The 18,380-nt window shown below is 53.9% G+C and overlaps 2 protein-coding genes across 7 annotated transcripts in view; both read right to left on the reverse strand.

Moving 5' to 3' along the window:
• USP48 (ubiquitin specific peptidase 48) overlaps positions 1 to 16,492 on the reverse strand; it is a 31,379-nt gene extending 14,887 nt beyond the window's left edge. For 3 of the 5 annotated variants that reach the window (XR_010350114.1, XR_010350113.1, XM_064397058.1), the window contains exons 1-12: positions 16,248 to 16,491; positions 15,331 to 15,451; positions 15,109 to 15,250; positions 13,638 to 13,765; positions 11,957 to 12,081; positions 11,302 to 11,410; positions 9,975 to 10,108; positions 9,733 to 9,815; positions 9,066 to 9,245; positions 6,413 to 6,538; positions 3,810 to 3,959; positions 1,251 to 1,451 (exon numbers count right to left, since the gene is read on the reverse strand). Coding sequence is in view for 3 of the 5 variants with exons in the window: in XM_064397058.1 (XP_064253128.1) it covers positions 1,251 to 1,451; positions 3,810 to 3,959; positions 6,413 to 6,538; positions 9,066 to 9,245; positions 9,733 to 9,815; positions 9,975 to 10,108; positions 11,302 to 11,410; positions 11,957 to 12,081; positions 13,638 to 13,765; positions 15,109 to 15,250; positions 15,331 to 15,451; positions 16,248 to 16,381 (1,633 nt within the window). In the remaining 2 variants the exon portion in view is untranslated. Of the gene's footprint in view, positions 1 to 1,250; positions 1,452 to 3,809; positions 3,960 to 6,412; positions 6,539 to 9,065; positions 9,246 to 9,732; positions 9,816 to 9,974; positions 10,109 to 11,301; positions 11,411 to 11,956; positions 12,082 to 12,158; positions 12,295 to 13,637; positions 13,766 to 15,108; positions 15,251 to 15,330; positions 15,452 to 16,247 lie in introns of those variants that run through there. The other 2 variants (XM_064397059.1, XM_064397060.1) reach the window with 2 other exon arrangements.
• A 1,037-nt stretch (positions 16,493 to 17,529) lies between these two features.
• Positions 17,530 to 18,380, reverse strand: part of HSPG2 (heparan sulfate proteoglycan 2) — a 41,740-nt gene continuing 40,889 nt past the window's right edge. For both annotated transcript variants that reach the window (XM_064397034.1, XM_064397033.1), the window contains one exon: positions 17,530 to 17,949. In XM_064397034.1, the coding sequence (XP_064253104.1) occupies positions 17,786 to 17,949 (164 nt within the window). In that variant the 3' untranslated portion in view covers positions 17,530 to 17,785. The remainder of the gene's footprint in view (positions 17,950 to 18,380) is intronic.

The following is an 18,380-nucleotide window of genomic DNA, read 5'->3' on the forward strand; positions in this document are numbered from 1 at the left end:
CTCTTAATTGCATGATTTATTGCACAGGTCGTTTCCTGCTGGTTTGAAGGCTCTTAGACAGGTGTGTGCCAACTATCCTGCCTAAGGATGGGCGATTTCATGTGCAAATGAGGAAATCCTGGGGGTTACAGCCACATCAGGCCACGTTTGAAGCTTAAAGAAGCATAAAATACTTCAAACGAGCTGTGATCTGTTCTGCTGCTTCACAGGTCTGCTCTCACAGCTCCTGGTACCCACAGCCTGCAGTCACAGGGAGCCAGGGCAGCCCAGCACCCAGGCACAGGAGGCAGGAAATGCCAGGAAAACAAGCACCTGTGTTGTGGCACTTTGCCAGTTCAACCCAGAAAATCCACCCTCCTGCAAGGTGCCCTGGACCAAGGGAGTGGAAATCCTGGGTGTGGACTTAGATCTGCATCCTGGAGCTGGGTGTGTACTTAGATCTGCATCCTGGAGCAAGAGGAGAAGGGAAGCAGCGTGTCCATCCATCCTTTTACCCATCCCTCCCTCCCTGCCAGCCATACTCAACCCACAACCCTTCAGGCAATCTTCCACTTGACTAATAAACCTTGCCCTGTTTTTCCCCACAAAGGCTGCCTGCGTCACAAGCAGTTTCTTCCCTACAAGCTCCCAGTAGGAGCTGAGCTAATTTGGTCTCAGTGGGAGTTACTGAGCAACTTCCTAAAAGGAATGAAACCTGGGGCTTGATGAAGGGATGTCCAAAGCCTGGAGGGGCTGGGCTGACCCTGAAAAGCAGGATGTGTGGTAGATGCTTCAAGAGGAGCAGGCTAACAGGTAAGTGCTTCCTTGGATGAGGTGACAGACAGGAAGGGATATTTTTGGCCTGAATACTCCATGAAACCCAGCCCACACAGGAGCTGTGGGTGCTCAGAAAATAATTGTCAAGAGTTTGGAGTGTTGCATGTGCAAGTTTTATTTTCTAGAATCGCCTTCAAACCTTCCAAGTATTATGTTTCCTAAGCTAAGTTCCCCATTCCTCCACAGCAATTCCTCCAGGAACAGCCCTTCCCTGAGCAGAGCCCAGGGCCAAAGCAGACCCTGCAATCACCCTAAACGAATTTGGGAAATGGTAACAGAATTAAGTGGTACTAAAAAAATCCCCTGGCAATAAGGCAGCACTAAAGCCATGCACTGAAATAGAGTTAGGATGATAAAGGATGGCTCAGAACAGGGCTGGGACCAGAACAAGGCTCCAAACCACATGGCAGGAGGTGACTTGGGGAGGATGTTACCGTTGAGCCGGGGCCCTCCTCCGTATCGCCGGTAGAAGAAGTCGGCCACGTATTCCGATATCCTCTTCATCAGGGATATTTTATCAGGATGGAGTTTGCCATGGGAGCACAGGCAGGCTGTGTTATCAATAGGTTTGGGAGGAGTGGACTCATCCAGCCACTTCTGCAGCCATTCCAGAGAGATGAAGTCGTAGGGGGAACCTGGGAGGGGAGAAACCACAAAGAGAAACAAGACCGTACATGTCAGCTCCAACACCAGGTGGTATTTTATAATTACTCTTAAAAATTAACAGGCAATCACTGTTGATTAAATCTCGAAGGTACAAGTTTTCAAAGGTCTGATCCAGCTACTCCCACCCCATTCTGATCTCAGTGTCACGGATTTGGAAGACAGGAGCTACATGAAACTGTAGCAGATCATTTTGATATGAAGATGTGCAGATCATTTTGGATTCAGCAACCAATATGCAACAGCTCCAAGGAGGAATGGGAGTGCTTTCAAACCTTTTGGGGATTACTGGAGAGCAGTCGAGGAAAGGGGAAGGTTTTGCTATCATCCACCAAGGGACTGATATAATATTTAAATAATGATCATGCATTACAGGCTTTTTCTACAACAGAGAAGAGTTCACTGGGGTAATTTGAAAATTAAAGGCAACAACAGCAGAGATTAAATCAGTGTTCCCCCTGTCCTTTCAGCACACAAATTTTCAGTGTCTCTTACAATTTTAGGTGTGAAAATTCTAAAATTTACAGTACATATGGAAAAATGCTTAGGTTTTTGCTGAAGCAGTGCAGCAGGCTTGCCCTTGTTTGCTGAAAAAGAAATACAAAGCCCAGGTTCAGGAGCAGGTCAGTGCTTGTATGAGCAGGTTGGGGTGAAACCCCTGTATCTCAATACTGAGGCACAGTACAGAACTTTTCAGTGGACGACTGGGAAATTACGAAGAAATTAGGAAGAATTCAAACCCATTCTGTGCTGCCACGAGGGCAGCTCTGAAACCGTGGGGAAATGCACCCGTGAGTGACATTTATAACTGAGCAAAAATCCTTTACGTTTCCTGGGAGGGAGCAACAGAGAAGCAAGAGGAAAATACAGAAGACAGGAAAACATTGTGTCTCCAGCTTGCACTGGAGCTCTGTGAAGCCTCTTTTCCTCCACAGCCTCAATCCACGGTGTTTTCATCTTACGCAATGCCCGCCGCAGCCGTGACCTCCAGAGAATTGCATCGCTGTCAGAACCGGTTTGCTAGTTTGGGATGAAACTGCCTCCCCCAGAAAGGAGGGTTTTCTGGGGCAGGCTCCACAAAGCTGGCAGAAAACGTGTCTGCACAGCTGCAGAGAGAGCCCCGAGCTCCACAGAGATAGGACCTGGAGCAGGGCTGGAATGACGCTGCCTCCAGCTGTGCTGGAAGTGCTGTGCCCATGATGTGCCAGCAGCAGGCAGAGGGTGCCTCAGGGCAAAGTTTCAGGTCATGTCATCTCTAAATTGGGGCAGAAGAGCTTCACCTGCACTTATAAAAATAGTATTTTTTGAGATTTATTCCTCTGTCATATCAGAACTGCCGAGAGCAAACTCTTTTGTTCCTGCTGAGGAAAAGCACACTGGAACTGTGCTGCTGCTCCTTTTCATGGATGACTCAGGGCAGGTTCATCCCTCCAGCACAACTCTGATCTCACAGTGACATCTGAGTGCTGCTCAGGCTCACGAGGAGCTGTGACACCTTCCTGCTCCAGAGTTAAGCACCTGCATTCCCAAACTGGAGAGGCAGATGTTTACAGGAACAAGAGTTTGCTGTTGGGCTATTCCAATCTCATGGTGGACTCTGAGCATCCAATAATAAAAGCTGAACAGTGAATTCTCTTACAGGTCACACAATTAAACCCACTTTGAAGTCTTCAATTGTAATTATTCTGTAGTTTTTAGGAGAGGCACACAGTGAAGATAAATTCCCTGGGCTGGATAGATAGAGCAAGTTTTGTGAGAGATGGGCAAGAAAAACAAGGTGGGAAATAAAACTCAGTGTGCTGAAGCAACAAGACAAAAAGAGAAGGAGAAAAAGCTTAACCCCAGTCTCCCTACAAAACTGAGACGTGGAGCAGTGAAGCACTGGCAGGGATGGATCCAGTAATCTTCTGCTGGAGGTCAGACATTCTCTTAGCCTGTTACCTGCTGATGAATCGGGCTCACCAGCTCCCAAACCTGCTGTGAGCTGGCAATTTGGGAGCAGGCAGTTATTCCGCCTCGATGATCCTAACGAGCTGAGCTGCTCACCAGGCAGAAGAAAAGAGTCACAAAGCATGAGGCTGACGGATGGGGAAGGAGCAGGAGGGAATTAGCGATGCCAGAGGCCACGAGAATGAGCAAAGAAAGGAGAAAAATAGGTTAAGGCAGGAAAAGAAGCAAGGGAAAACAAATGTAAGCATGCATGAAGCTCTCCCCTTGCAGAGGGCTGCGGGAATGCTTTCCAGCAAGGCCACAGGAGTTGGGAGTTAGTCACAAATCATTCCTAAGCTTAACAGCTCTACTACAGCAATACTCCACAATGTCTTACAGACCAGCTTCGGCGGGTAACCTTTGGTAGAGCTCCTTCACCTCCTCGTGCTTGATCTTGCCTCTGGCCACGCTCTGTTTGCGCATCTCGGCCATTTCGTTGCACCACTCCTCAAACTTGCAGTTATCCCGCTCTACCAGCTCCTGCAGAAAAGCTGGGAAAGAAAAAAAATAACAGGAATTGAAGGGAAAATGCCAGCTATGTTAATTACCATGGGTTATCTGGGGACAACAAACCTAAAAATTCCCTCCCGCAGCCTTGCTGGGCGAGGTCTTCCCCCAAGCCAAGCACGTGGACATTGCTCTCTGATACTGAGGGCTGCAGATGATTAAATGCAAAGTTTTGCACCCAAGAAAATAATTCACTTGGGGTTAGTTGCAATGTTAAGTGCAGCTCCTCTGTCCTTCCTCATCATTCCTGGGGAAACAAAAGCTCTTCACCCTCTGGATACACCCGAAGCCTGTCACGACCTGCGATCCAGCATGCTGCAAACCCAAGGGCAAAGAGCCCTCAGGAGATGGGAGATTAGCCAGGGCAGATCAACAGAAAGGTGAAGGAAATGGGGATTTTTGCTGCCACTGATGGAAAAACCCCAAACAAACCAAACCTCAGCAGGGAAAAAAAGAAGATAAACTACTTCCCTCAGAGAGCTGGTGCGAGGGAGCAGTGGGGGAAGAAGCTCTGCTTATCTGAGGCCTTTTCCTATTTAGAATTACTCTGAAGAGCTAAAATAGCTGCAAAAAGGTTAATTCTTGACCAAAATATCCACCTTGGGAGAATATCCAGTATTACAAACTAACCAGGCTGACCTCCTTGAGATCAGAGCCAAGTTACGTCTCTCCACTGTCCCGGAAAAGCCGCTTTTTAACGGCATCAAAGCAAAATGCCTCAAATTTACAGTTGCATGAAACCTCCCCACAACCGCAGAGCTCGACTGCTGCCCTTCACTCCCTGTTCCCTGGCAGGATTCCACGGGAAACAAAGGCAACCGCGGGGCTGTGCAGGAATTTGGAGCTGGGTGGGGAGGTTTTTGTTCAGTTATTGTTTTGGGCAGAGGGGTAGGAGGAAAGGGAGAGTAAGAAAGCTCAGGAAACAGGCTGAAAATACAGATCCAGGCAGGAATTAGTGCTAATTCCTGAAGTTTTGTCTTGGAGGGTGTGTTTTAAACAGGGGGGGCTTGGGAAAGGTTTGGGGTGTTATTAGGGGGGAATAAGGTGTATGATTTACCCCCTCTGCAGAGATCCAAATGCCACCTCTGCTGTCCCCACCCCACAGAAAATGAGGGAAGGGGGAACACACCTCAGCACAAGGGGCCTAATTAGTATTTCTAATCAGGGTGCAGCCGAACAGGAAACATTAAACCCACAGGCAAAGCCCACAGGGAGTTCTGGCACCCCCATAATTCTAAAGCACAACACGAAGGCCCAAATTCCCACTGGGGGCTCGGAGCCTCTTTATTTTCATGTCATTTATTCCTGATGTGGCAGAGCTGAAGCAGGCACAGAGGGAACCTGACATCTGTCAGGATTATTCACCTCCTCGTGTGTTGCTGATGACATTTAAGCACACTGCTCTCCTGCACCTTCGGGATCCAAGCAGGATCACAGTGGTGAATCCCAGCAGGATGATCTCCTCCTGACCCCTTCCCAGCGTGGTAACAGAGCAATGTCTGAGTGGGCACACGGGAGGGACTGGCAGTTTAATGTTAATTAAGTGCTGGGAAAACCCAGGGGGTTCACTGCTCAAGACACCAAGGTGCCAGAGAGCACCTTTGGGGCTCATGGCTAACAGTCAAAAATCATGGAATCCTGGAGTGGGTTGGGAGGGACCTTGAAGATCATTTTTTTTTCACCTAGGGACACCGTCCACTATCCTGAGTTGCTTCAAGCCCCATCCTACCTGGCCTTGGACACTTCCAGGGGCAGTCACAGCTTCTCTGGGCACCCTGGTGCCAGGGCCTGCCCACCCTCACAGACTGGAATTCCTTCCCAATATCCCATCTGACCCTGCCCTCTGGCAGTGGGAAGCCATTCCCTCTTGTCCTGGCACGCCATCTCTTGTCCCAATTCCCTCTCCAGCTCTCTTGGAGACCCTTTAGGCACTGGAAGGGGCTCCAGGATCTCCCTGGGGCCTTCTCCAGCTCTCCCAGCCTGGAAGCACAGCAAAGGGGCTCCAGGAACTTCCTAGCCCTAAATGGGTCTTCAAGCAACATTCCACCTCCTGGCCCACCAGGGACTCACCTGGCACCTGGACAGTGAGGGAAGGACAGGCAGGGCCCCAGGACTCACCTGCACAGTGAGGGATGGCTGTGAGGGCCCCAGGACTCACCTGGACTGTGGGGGATGGCTGTGAGAGCCCCAGGACTCACCTGGACAGTGAGGGGTGGCTGTGAGGGCCCCAGGACTCACCTGGACTGTGGGGGATGGCTGTGAGAGCCCCAGGACTCACCTGGACAGTGAGGGGTGGCTGTGAGGGCCCCAGGACTCACCTGGACTGTGGGGGATGGCTGTGAGAGCCCCAGGACTCACCTGGACAGTGAGGGGTGGCTGTGAGGGCCCCAGGACTCACCTGGACAGCGAGGGGTGGCTGTGAGGGCCCAGGACTCACCTGGCACCTGCACGCTGAGGGACCTCTCGCGGCTCTGCAGCCTGTACACCAGCATGTAGGCGTTGCGGGAGCAGTGCGTGCCCTTCCCGCACTTGGGCTTGCGGCTCTGCGATTTCGACGGCTCCGCTGTGGGAACAGAAGGCACAGCCTCAGCAACATCCAGCTCCTTCCCCGATCCTCCATTAATGGCAGGAGCTTGCCACCCAGCCAGCCTCCCTGTGCCAGGCATCTGTGCCAAGCACTGGGCTTGGCAAGACTCAAAATTGTATCCCACAGAAAGCCCCAAATCTCTCCAGCCTTTCTGGGTAAATCAAAGGGACTAAATTTAGGAGCCTGTTCTGAACCTCCCTTCTCAAGAGCCTTTCTTCTCTCCCCAGTGGAACTTCTCTGAGCCAAAAGCCACTCTTGGAAAAACATCCTTTCTCCCTTTTGCCTCTTGTTCTGCTGTCCTGACTCCAAAGAAAAGAGTCAAATCCTCAGGGAAGAAAATCATATTTACAGGTGATTGTGGATATGAAAAAAACACAGCAAAGCTTTTAGGAAGCCAAGAGCCATGGAAAGGGTTGTTTTTGAGCAGCTGCTGGGGGATGTAAAGTTGTGTTGCAAGAGCTGCTGTTTCCAGATGGATTCTAAGGCAAGGAAAACACTTATCTACAGCTGCAGCTTCAAAAATCAAACCATTTAAAATAAAGAAAAAAATTAAAGCAACAGCGTTCTATAAATTGAACTCTAAGTGGGCCATTGAATGATTAAGTTTCTTTCCCCCAAATTCTGAAAAAATTCACGTGCCTTCCCCCGCCACACCATCCAGGGGACTTCCCAGACTCTATTTATTTGCATTTAATCCAAGAATTTTCTGAATTGTTCCCATCTGCATGGCCAAGACTCTCTCCCCCACAGACCTTCAGTTTATGTTACTGACCTTCTCCTGCTGCTACATGTATTTGTAACAAAGAAAGGCCTCAGTTTTGCCTGGAACAGGCAAATTACATCAAAACTTGATACAAATATTGAGCTCCCAGCCTTAAGAGCCTCCTAAACACACTTTACTTCTATTCTCCAAACAGCCTTGAATTGAAATACGAGAAATAAAAACATTTACTTGCAGTTAAGCATGCGACTTTATAAAATTGAGGTCACAGGAGTTTACTTGCATCTCATTTGTGGCACTGGCTGCGTGGGGAGGGTGCACACAGAGGCTGAGCTGGCCCGGGAGCTGCTGAGGGCTCAGTTTCCCTGTGCACCGCTAGATGTCCGGCCAGCTCCAGCCTGGGCTGGCCCGAGCACAGGGAGCCAAGGGGATGGGACAGAGCAGGACCATGGAATCACTAAGGCTGGAGAAGCCTCCAAGATGATCACAGCCAGCCATTAACCCAGCACTGCCAGGCCCAGCACTAACCCATGTCCCCAAGTGCCACGTTCAGACACTTTTTGAACACCTCCAGGGATGGTGACTCTATCACTGCCCTGCAGCCTCCTCAATGCCTGACTACACCTTCCATGAAGGATTTTTGCCAATATCCAACCTAAATCTCCCCTGGCCCAGCCTGAGGCCGTTCCCTCTCCTCCTGTCCCTGTTCCCTGGGAGCAGAGCCTGACCCACCCTGCCTGTCCCCTCCTGTCAGGAGCTGTGCAGAGCCAGAAGGTCCCCCCTGAGCCTCCTTTTCTCCAGGCTGAGCCCTGCCCCCCAGCCCCTTCAACTGCTCCTCAGAAGTTCTCCAGACTCTTTTCCTTGTGCTCCAGACCCTTCCTCAGCTCCACTGCCCATCTCTGGACACATTCCAGCACCTCAAGAAGCATTGTGCAGGTGGGAACAAGGAAATGGATGAAGGCTCCATTACACCAAACCAAGGGAGCACTTAAATCTGCAGGGCTTTTTTTCTCTGAAGATGCTTTAAAGAAAAACAACATTCCATAAATTCTAACCACAGCAAAGCATCCTGGTGGGTAACAATTCCTGGGAATAGATTGCTTGCACTGCAAGTGAATTTCTACATAATTTCCCTGGTTTTTCCTGCTGTGAGCACCTGCACTACAGAACACTGAGTCACTACAAAATCATTTCAACTCCAAATGAGCTGCTCTTATTTATTGACTGCAGAGTAAGAAATCCACAGGTCCAACCTCAGCCCAAGCTTTCCAAGAAATTCAGTCCAGGAACACAGTGATATGGGCAGCACACAACAAGCCAGTAAAACAGAAAAGCACCAAGGAAAAAGCTCAGAGTAAAAAGGCAGTTTTAGCTTCCAAGTTGTTATTTGGATCAAAATCTTTTTTACTGCCTCCAAGTAAAACACCTCAGTGGAAATAAAACCATAATGTGTTAAGGAAACTGAAAGCATTCTCCTTATCTGTTCCAAGGAAGTGGCACCCGCCTGTTGCTCCCTGATAGGAACCCTCTGCCCGTGTTATCAGCGTCTTATCTGCCATGTGGCAGCCAGAGAAACACTAGAGCAGCTGATCATGAGGTGTAAACACTCACACGGGGCTGAAACGAAGCAAATCTGGCTGCAATCACCAGGATTGCTGTTTCCCACCTTCCTCTGAGCCACGACAGCCCGTTCTGGGGAGGAGCAGCAGGCTGCATCTGGGGACGCCCGTGCTTGTGGTAGGAAGTTATTTTAAAAGGGCACTCACAACTGAAAGGTTTTACCTAAATCTTCCTCAATTCCCAGCTGCAGTTTCTTCCCCTCCATCTTCTCGATGTCCTCGTCGTTGAACTTGTACCACTCTCCTGTCTGGGGGTCCTTCACGTGGGCGATGTAGTGCCCGGAGTAGGCACTCACTCCACGGTGGATGAGCACAGCGCTCAGCTCGTACACGTACACCCCGTCTGCAAGGCAAGCAGCACTTACACACAGCTCTGCAGCCAAAGCCCTCATCCTTCCTGGCCTAAAACCCCGTTTTCACCAGGCACCAAAGCCTGCACTGGAACTCACAGCGCTTCAGGACATTGCTGAGAGGGTTGTGGCTTAATAACAAGAATGTTACTTGAAATATGGGCTTTAAACTACTCTGGACAGAAGTTTTAATCAAAAAGAGGATTCAGAGGAATCACAGAATCCCAGAATGGTTTGGGTTGGAAAGGATTTTAAAGCTCCACCTCTCTGCCGTGGGCAGAGACACTTTCCACTATCCCAGGCTGCTCCAAGCCCTGTCCAACCTGGCCTTGGACACCTCCAGGGATCCAGGGGTAGCCACAGCTTCTCTGAGCAGCTTGTGCATCATCACCCTCACAGGGAGGAATTTCCTCCTAAACAGAATTAGAGATCTGCCAAGAGGCAATGAGCAAAGGTAACAAAAAACTGCCCTAAACTCACTTTTTTGCTCCATGAAAGGCTCCATGTCCAGCAGCTCTGAGAAGCCAATGTAGGTGTTCAGCTTCTTCTTGTGGCCAGTTTGTCTGTGCAGAGGCAAAGCTGAGGTTCAGGGCACAGCAACAACAGCTCCCATCCCAAAACACCTCCCCTGAACCGCCCTGAGCACCCCTCGAGAGGCTCAGACACCCCACATTAAAGCAGGAAGAGCAGGGCAGTGATTCTCCCAGAGTGTTCCCACTCACCTGTCAAACACAAAGCGCATGAGCTGCAGGTTGAGGGTGCAGGGCAGGCTGAGCAGCCGGATCTTCCTCGTGGCGTTTTGCTTGCTCTGACAAGTCTCACAAAAATAACGATTGTCCCCTTCTAGTTTTTCCTCCTGAGTAGTGGGAGAGGCAGAGGGAAAGGTCTTGAGAACATGTCAGCACTGAAAAGTCAATTGAGCTACTCAACAGCTGGAGAATGAGAAGCACCAAAGTTATTTTAACTATTTAAGTGTCTTCTCAGCTGCTGCCCAAATTTTCCTGAGTTAAAGACACACTAATGACTGCACTTTACAGCATGACCATAGCAGGCTACTCTCACTTTAAGGCAAATTTTAGACTGACTCAAGCCCCATTCCAAGTTCTCAGGTCTCTTACTCTTGCTCCTTGCTTGACTGAGCTGGCTTATATCAAAGAAAATAATTAAATCACCCTTTTTATGAGTTCACATGGATCCAGTTAATGTAAAGCCACATTTTAGCCTGGAAACTACAACCCTCTGCTCAGCCACCCAAAATCACCCTGCTGGAGTCACTCACTGCCTAAGCAGATCCAAGGGCAGGGTTAGGCCAGAGGAAAATTCCAACCCCCCTAAAAAACGTCACAGGGTTTTTCAGTGTCAAGGAGGAGCAGACAAATGCCAAGTTCTCCAATTCAGGAATTTAATCTGTGCACCCAAACCAGTTTTTTTTCACAGCAGACCTTCTAGGCAGAGCAACTGCTTTGCTGAGTGCACCAGCAAGCAAGGAGCTCAGGGAAAGGGTTCAGGTCAGTTCTGTCCTGAATAGTTTGAGTGGGATCCACACGTTAGTGTGCCAGAGCTGAACTTCAGATCCAGACAAATTTTGAAGCTGAATTGAGGGCACTTGCAGCTGTTCCTGCAGCTATTCCCGGCGCTCCCTGGTACTTCTGAGAGCACATTTTTCAGCAGGGAATGTCTCCTGTTGCTATGCAGATGAGCACTGACACAGAAAACAGGGAAAGCAGCCGTGCTCCCAGTGCTATCCATGACAAAGCAGGCAGAGGCTTTTCCCTAACTTTCCTGGCAAAGTATTTTAACTAAAAATGCAACTTTAAAGTGCTTTTTAAAGCTGTAACAGGAGCATGTGATATCACAGAGCCATTCCTTGCTCCACGCCTCAATCCTCATTTTTTGGGTCTGCAGAAAAAAACATTTTCATTTGGATGGATCTCCCTGAGCCAAGTCAGTGGCTTCACTCCGACACCGACCTCGAAGGCTGTGAATTGGAGGAAGGAACTGAAATTCCTTGCTAAAAATAGCAGGACTCCAACCCCAACCAGCTCATACCTTGAGGAATTCTGTTATACAGTCTGTCAACTGCTTGTGTCCTTGGATGTTTAACTCCAGCTCGTAAAATTTAGACACCAGTTTAGATTCTCTGCCACACTGGTTGCAGCTGGGATAGGAAAGAAGACAAAAATATATCTGAGGACAGGTCAGGGCTCACACACTGGGGCTCACAACTCTTTAGTAAAATATTCCTTGAATAAAACCAGGAGAAAAAGTGAGGTCCAGGCTAAGGAGATTCACACCTCCACACCATAGAAACTCCAAGAGAAGGTTTAAACAGCTTAACAGGACCTGTCACAACTTGATTGTACCATTTTATATTATTTTAAAGATTAAATTCACAGCTCTGAGAACACAAGAATGAAAATACAACACCCAGGATGCTGTTTTCTGGCTGCAGGAGCTGCCACTCCATTAACTCACTTTCAGGTTTATTTGGTAAATTCTCTTTAAAGGAGTAAAAGCAGCTGGAGAACTGTCACAGCAACACCACACACACAGGAACAGGAAAGGAAAAGATAAATATTTCCCAGAAAGTGCTTCTGTTGCAGCTTAACTGCCTGCTCTGGTTGCTAGGAAGGATCTTCCCCATCTAAATCCTTCTAAAATTTTAAATATTTACAAAAAGGGTCTTCCCAAAATCATTACTTACACAGTGACATAGGCATACTCTCCACAGAACTGCTTTTGCACAATGTTCCGGACATCTGGGTTTTTCTGTTTGGACAAAGTATCTTCCAGCAGGGACATGAACAGCTTGGAAAACTCCTGGGCATCCTGAAAGAGAAAACCAAGTTCATTAACAATCCACCAGAGCACAATCCCAACCCTGTCACCAATTCACTGCTAATTACCCCGAGCCCTCCACACAGGCTGGGCTGAGGCTCCGTGCGCGGCATGGAAAATAAAGACCAGGCAGGAGAACCAAGGAAAACAGAGGAATTTGGCTAGAAGGAGCGTGAGGCCCTCGGTGTGGGAGCACAGCAGGAGCTGCCCTGGCTCCCTGCCAGTCCTGCCGGGGGCTTTGACTTCTGCCCTGCTCCTCCCAGGATTCTGGAAGGGATAAAAACCCTCCTGTGGAGCTTTCGAGCCCCTTGATCCTCCTTTTTGCAGCTGTCCCTGCTCAGATCAGAGGTGAGAAGAGAAATAAAAACACCCCAAAAATGAGAAGCTGCCCTATGGGTGATCCTGGTGACGCTCCAGAGCTTCCCCACACTCAGCTCAGGGCCCTTCTCTCCTGCCCTGGTTCTCCTCTTCCAAAAACAAACAGCTTTTGGCCTCTCTCTCAGCTGCCCCTTGGTGTCCCTGGTCAGCTTCCTTCCTCTCCTGACCCTCCCAAGGAACATTTGCCAGTGCTCTGCTCTTGCTCCAAAACCTCCCATTACCTCTCCAAGTGGATTTCCAAGCCCTGCCCCTCTCCCAGGCTCTCTCCAGCTGCAGCCCCACAGGGCCCTGCAGCACTCGCCTCCCACGAGCTGCCCGGGGATCCTGGCTGGCTCCTCCTGATCCACCTCCCCCTGAGGCTCTCCTCACCCCTGGGAGGGCCCTCTCACCACCCAACCCCGGGAGGAGCAGCCCACAGAGCACCTGCAGGACCCTCACTGCAGCTCTGGCCCCATCCCATCGCTCCTGGGCCTCATCCCAAAACTCCCTTGGCTCCTCCTGATCTGCACTCATCACCTCCCAGCCTCATTCCATTGCTCCCTGGGCTGCTCCTAATATCCCTGTACTCATCCCATTGTTTCACGTCTTGAGCCCATCACCCCCTGGGCTCCTCCCATTCTCCCTATCTCCATCCCACTGCCCTAGGAGAGCTCCTCCTGATCTCTGCATCATCATCCCATTGTTACATGTCCTGATCCCATCACTCCCAGGGCTCTTTCCTTGTCTCCCTGCTCTCTTCCTGATCTCCCTGGCCCCATCCCATCACTCCATGTTCTCGCTCCCTCACTCCCTGGACTCCTCCTGATCTCCTTAGCCCCATCCCATCATTCCCTGGGTAACTCCTATCTCCCTGTCCTCATCCCACTCCTCCTTGGGACCCTCCTGATCTCCCTCTCTCCATCCCATTGCTCCCTGCTCTCCTCCTGATCTCCCTGTCCCTATCACATCACTCCTTGGACTCCTCATCTCCCTGGCCTCATCCCATCACCCCCTGGGCACTCCTCATGTCCTGGTCCCCTCCTGATCCCCCCTGCACTCTGGCAGGGGCCCACAGCCCCACCTCCCCCTTCATGTTTGCACCCAGGAGCCAGCCCCAGCTGGGAGCTGCCCAGTGACAGCCCAAGGGTGATTCCCAGCCTCTGGAAGTGCCAGAATCCCCTCCCACACACCTGCTGCTGCCCCGTGTCCAGCCCCAGCGCCTTGACGAAGCCCGAGGGGTCGATGTAGCGCCGCTTGCTGTTCTGCAGCAGGGCAAACAGGTACTGCAGGTGCTCACAGATGGTCTGGGGCTCATAGTCTGGGGAAAACACAAGGCACAGCAGGAATTCAGGGCGAGAAGGGATTGCTCCAAGTGTTTCACAACCACTAGAAGTGATGGGCTTGGAAGGTAGTTTGAGTTGTAGGAAAACCGAAGTGGATCACGTAGGTGATCATAGCACAAGCCAAATACAGAATAATTTAGGTCAGAAAAAACCCTCAGGATCATCAAGTCCAACCGTAAATATTTACATTCTGCAACTTTCAGATAGGAGGGTGAAGCCAGGCTCTGCCCCCAGGGAACAAGGGACAGGATGAGAGGAAATGACCTTGAATTGTACCAGGAGAGGTCTTGGGAGGATATTAGGGAAAATTCCTCCATGGAAAGGGTAGCCAGGCACTGGAACAGGCTGCTCAGGGAAGTGGTGCAGTTCCCACCTCTGGAAGTGCTCAGAAACTGTCTGGATGTGGCACCTGGCTAGATGGCTAATGCTGGGCTTGGCAGTGCTGAGGGCACGGTTGGATAATCTGATGATCTTGGAGGAGTTTTCCAACCTTAGGGATTCCATCCTGCAGTGCCCAGCATGAGCTGTGAGTGAAGGGTTCACAGAGCATGCACCAACTACCCCAAAACCCAGCTTCTTATTTACCCCAGAAGGTGAAACATCATTTACAACCATCATGAAACAGCAGCAGAGCTGAGGTGGCTGTGCTGACCCAGAGTCTTCCTGGGGAAAGCACCCAAGAGCAGAAAAACCTGGGGGCCTTAATCCTGTGTGGGCCCCAAATTTCAGCCCTGCCACAGGATGAGGGCAGCTCTGCAACAGCACAGACCAGCCCTGACCCATATGCTCCACCACCGGGCTGCCTTGGGAAGCAAGACCCAACCAAACCATCATTTTCAACCAGCTCAGATCACTCTGGTCTAGGACAGCACCTGGATTAAGGCTGGTTCATTCCCAAAATCCAGATGATGGCTCCCAACCAGCTCAGATCACTCTGGTCTAGGACAGCACCTGGATTAAGGCTGGTTCATTCCCAAAATCCAGATGATGGCTCCCAACCAGCTCAGATCACTCTGATATAGGACATCACCTGGATTAAGGCTGGTTCATTCCCAAAATCCACATGATGGCTCCCAACCAGCTCGGATCACTCTGGTCTAGGACAGCACCTGGATTGAGGTCGGTTCATTCCCAAAATCCAGATGATGGCTCCCAACCAGCTCAGATCACTGATCTAGCAAAGCACCTGGATTAAGGTCAGTTCATTCCCAAAATCCAGATGATGACTCCAAACAATGGCTGGATCTTGCCCCATGAATTCTCCCCATGATGCCACTGCCAAGGTGGGTTCTCGGGGGGGAAGCAGCCCCACACACACCTGAGTCCTTGGGAAGGCCGTCCCCGCAGGCGCTGGGGCACAGGTAGAGCGCCTGCCGCAGCTCCAGGTTCAGGAACCACATCTGCAGGAAGGTGTTGACGTAGCACGTGGCGCCGAGGTTGGTCAGGCCCACGAAGGCGTTCTGGGGGGCAGAGAGAGGGCCAGCTCAGCTCACCTGGCGTGTCCCCAGCGTGGCCCTGGCCCCGGGGGGGGTGGGGGTACCTTCTTGCGGCGCTCGCAGTTGGGGTCGTCGATGTTGTGGAAGCTGTTCTCGTCGATCTCGCCCAGCCACGCGTGCTCCCCGATGCCCACCAGGCAGTTGGGGTTCCCCCTGCAGTTCCTCCTGGGGAGCCAGACCCCAGCTGTCACCCCCGTGTCCCCTGGGGGCTGGCAGGGTGACAGTGGGGGATATGGGGGAGCACGTAATGTTGAGTGGGGTGAGGCACGGAACATCCCCCCTCAAAAACACTGGTCATGGGTGAGGAAGGAGAACCAGAAGGGGTTTTAGGTAAAAAAAAAGGGGACCCCAGGGGCAAATACGGGACCAAAGGGATCTGCTATGTCTGGGAAGCCAGGCAGGGACAGGGCCTGCCCCAGCTCCAGGGTGAGTGCTGTACATCCAGGCAAGGAGGTGGGTTCCCTTCAGCCACAGGGATCCTGGCAGAGACAGGGGTCCCCACAGCCCTGGGGCAGGACTAGTTCCTTACATCTGGGAAGCCAGGCAAGAAGAGGGGCTCCCTACAATCCCGGGCTTATCCTAAAAACTGGGAGGGACAAGTAAGGAGAGGGGCTCCCCACCACCCCACGGGGGCTCCCCTATGTCTGAAGAGCCCAGCAACAACGGGTCCCCCACAACACCGGGGTGGTGCCGTGTACGTGATGAGCCAGGCCGGGAGGAGGGTCTCCCACCACCCAGGGGGGCTCCCCTACATGAGAGAAGCCAGAGGGGCTCCCCACAGCCCGGGCAGGCTCGGTGCCGTGTCTGAGCAGAGAGGGACACAGGGAGCCGCCCCTCCCTGGGGAGCACACAGGCCACGGCCCGGGGATGGGGCCCCGCGGCGGGGAACACGGGGGAGCCCGCACCGGCCCCGCGGGACCCTCGCGGCGGGAGGGAGCAGGGGCTCGGTGCGCCGCGGTACCGGCAGGCGCCGCGCTGGCAGGGCTCCAGCCGGACGCGGTAGGCCGCCTCGATGTGCTCCTGCGCCACCTCCTCGGGCGGCACCGTCTCGGTCCAGCGCCACGCCGCCTTCTCCAGCTGCAGCCGCGGCGCCATCGCTCCCGCCGGCGCGCCGGGGCTGCCGCGGCCCGGCGCGGTGCGTGCCCCGCTCCTCGCCCGCTCCGTGCCCGCTCCCGGCCCGCTCCGCTCCCGGTCCCGCCCGGCCCCTCCCGCCGCCCTCAGGCCCGCTGACGCCACGAGCGCGACGCGGTGACGGCGCGAGGCGCTGACGTTGGCGGGCGCGACGCGCGGGGCTGGAGGCGGGGCTTCCGCCACAGGGGCGTGGCTTGGGCGCGCCAGGTACGGGCTCGTGTCCGCCAGGGGCGGGGCTTGACCCGTAGGGGGCGGGGCTTGTACGGCCACCCGGAGGGGGTGTGGCCTGTGCGCATGGGGGCGGGGCTCGCGTGCTATGGGCGCGACTGGCACGGAGTGGGCGGGGGCTGAGTCCCGGTGGGCGGAGTCTGTGTTCCGGTGGGCGGGGCCTGTGGCGCGGGTCCGCGCTGGGTCCCCCCCGCCATCCGCCCCAGAGCCCCCCCAGAGCCCCCCAGCCCTGCACCCCCGCCAGACCCCTCTGCACCCCTGTGCCACCCCCCCAGAGCCCCCCCAGAGCCCCCAGCCCCGCCAGACCCCTCTGCACCCCTGTGCCACCCCCCAGAGCCCCCCCAGAGCCCCCCCAGAGCCCCCCAGCCCCGCACCCCCTCCAGACCCCTCTGCACCCCTGTGCCACCCCCCCAGAGCCCCCCAGCCCCGCCAGACCCCTCTGCACCCCTGTGCCACCCCCCAGAGCCCCCCCAGAGCCCCCCCAGAGCCCCCCAGCCCCGCACCCCCTCCAGACCCCTCTGCACCCCTGTGCCACCCCCCCAGAGCCACCCCAGAGCCCCCCAGCCCCTCCAGACCCCTCTGCACCCCTGTGCCACCCCCCGCAGCCCTGTACTGCAGCCCCCCACGCCATAAAGAGCCCGGACCCCCTGAGCTCCCACACCCCCAAACCATACCCCATACCGCACCCCGCACCCTTCCGCACCTCCCCGTACCACAACCTCCCCGCACACCCTGCCCCCCCTCAATCCTCCCCCCGTCCCCCCACAGCACCCCAAACCACCTCGCTCCCACCGCGCCCCCCGCAGCCCCCCACAGCCCCTGGCTGCCGTACCCCCAGAGCCCCGGCGCAGCCCCCCAAGCACGGCAGCCGCACGGGTTGTCTCTCCTTTAATGGCTGTCCCCGATTGTCCCTCGCGCCCCCACCCCGCCGCCACCCCGGGGGGCACCCAGGCGGCCCGGCCGCCCCGGCACAGTTTCGGGGGGCCGGTGGAAGGGGGGTGTAAACATTTTTGGGGGTCCCGGCCCCCCCCCCAGAGTCACCCCGGGGCAGCGAAGCACCGTTTCCTCCTGGTGGTTTTTTTTTTTTTTTTGGAAAAGAATAAACTCGGCCAAATTCCCCCCACCTCTGCCTCGGGGGGGTTAGGAGGGGCAGGGGGGCACGGGGGAGCCCCCCAGGGCGCCGTGCCGGAGGTCGATGGGGTGTCGGGGGATGCCGGCGGACTCCAGCGCCAGCCCCCGCACGCAGCCCGAGAGGCCGGAGCTGAACTTGCCGCCGCTCAGGGCGCGGGGGTCGGGGGCTCCGCCTGCGGGGCACAGGAGCCGCTGGGCGGGGGCACCGCGGGGCCCCCCCGGCCCCGACACCCGCCCACGCCTCGCTTGTGTCCCGTCAGGGGTCCCCAGCCCGTGTCCCAGCACCCAGGGGTCCCGTCCTGTGTCCATCCCCTGCCTCCCATCCTCTATTCCAGCCCATGTCCCACCCCATGTCCATCCCATATCCCATCTCATCTTCCACCTGGTGTCTTATCCCAATTGTCATCCCGTGTCCCACCCCATGACCATCCTCTGTCCCACCCTTTGTCCATCCCATGTCCACCCCGTGTCCCATCTCATATTCCAGCTGGTGTCTTATCCCAAGTGTCATCCCATGCCCATCCCATGTCCATCCCGTGTCCCATCATGTGTACATCCCATATCCCATCTCACGTTCCACCTGGCGTCTTATCCCAAATGTCAT

This window comes from Passer domesticus, chromosome 22, assembly GCF_036417665.1.
Source record: "Passer domesticus isolate bPasDom1 chromosome 22, bPasDom1.hap1, whole genome shotgun sequence".
Classification (NCBI taxonomy): Eukaryota; Metazoa; Chordata; class Aves; order Passeriformes; family Passeridae; genus Passer; species Passer domesticus.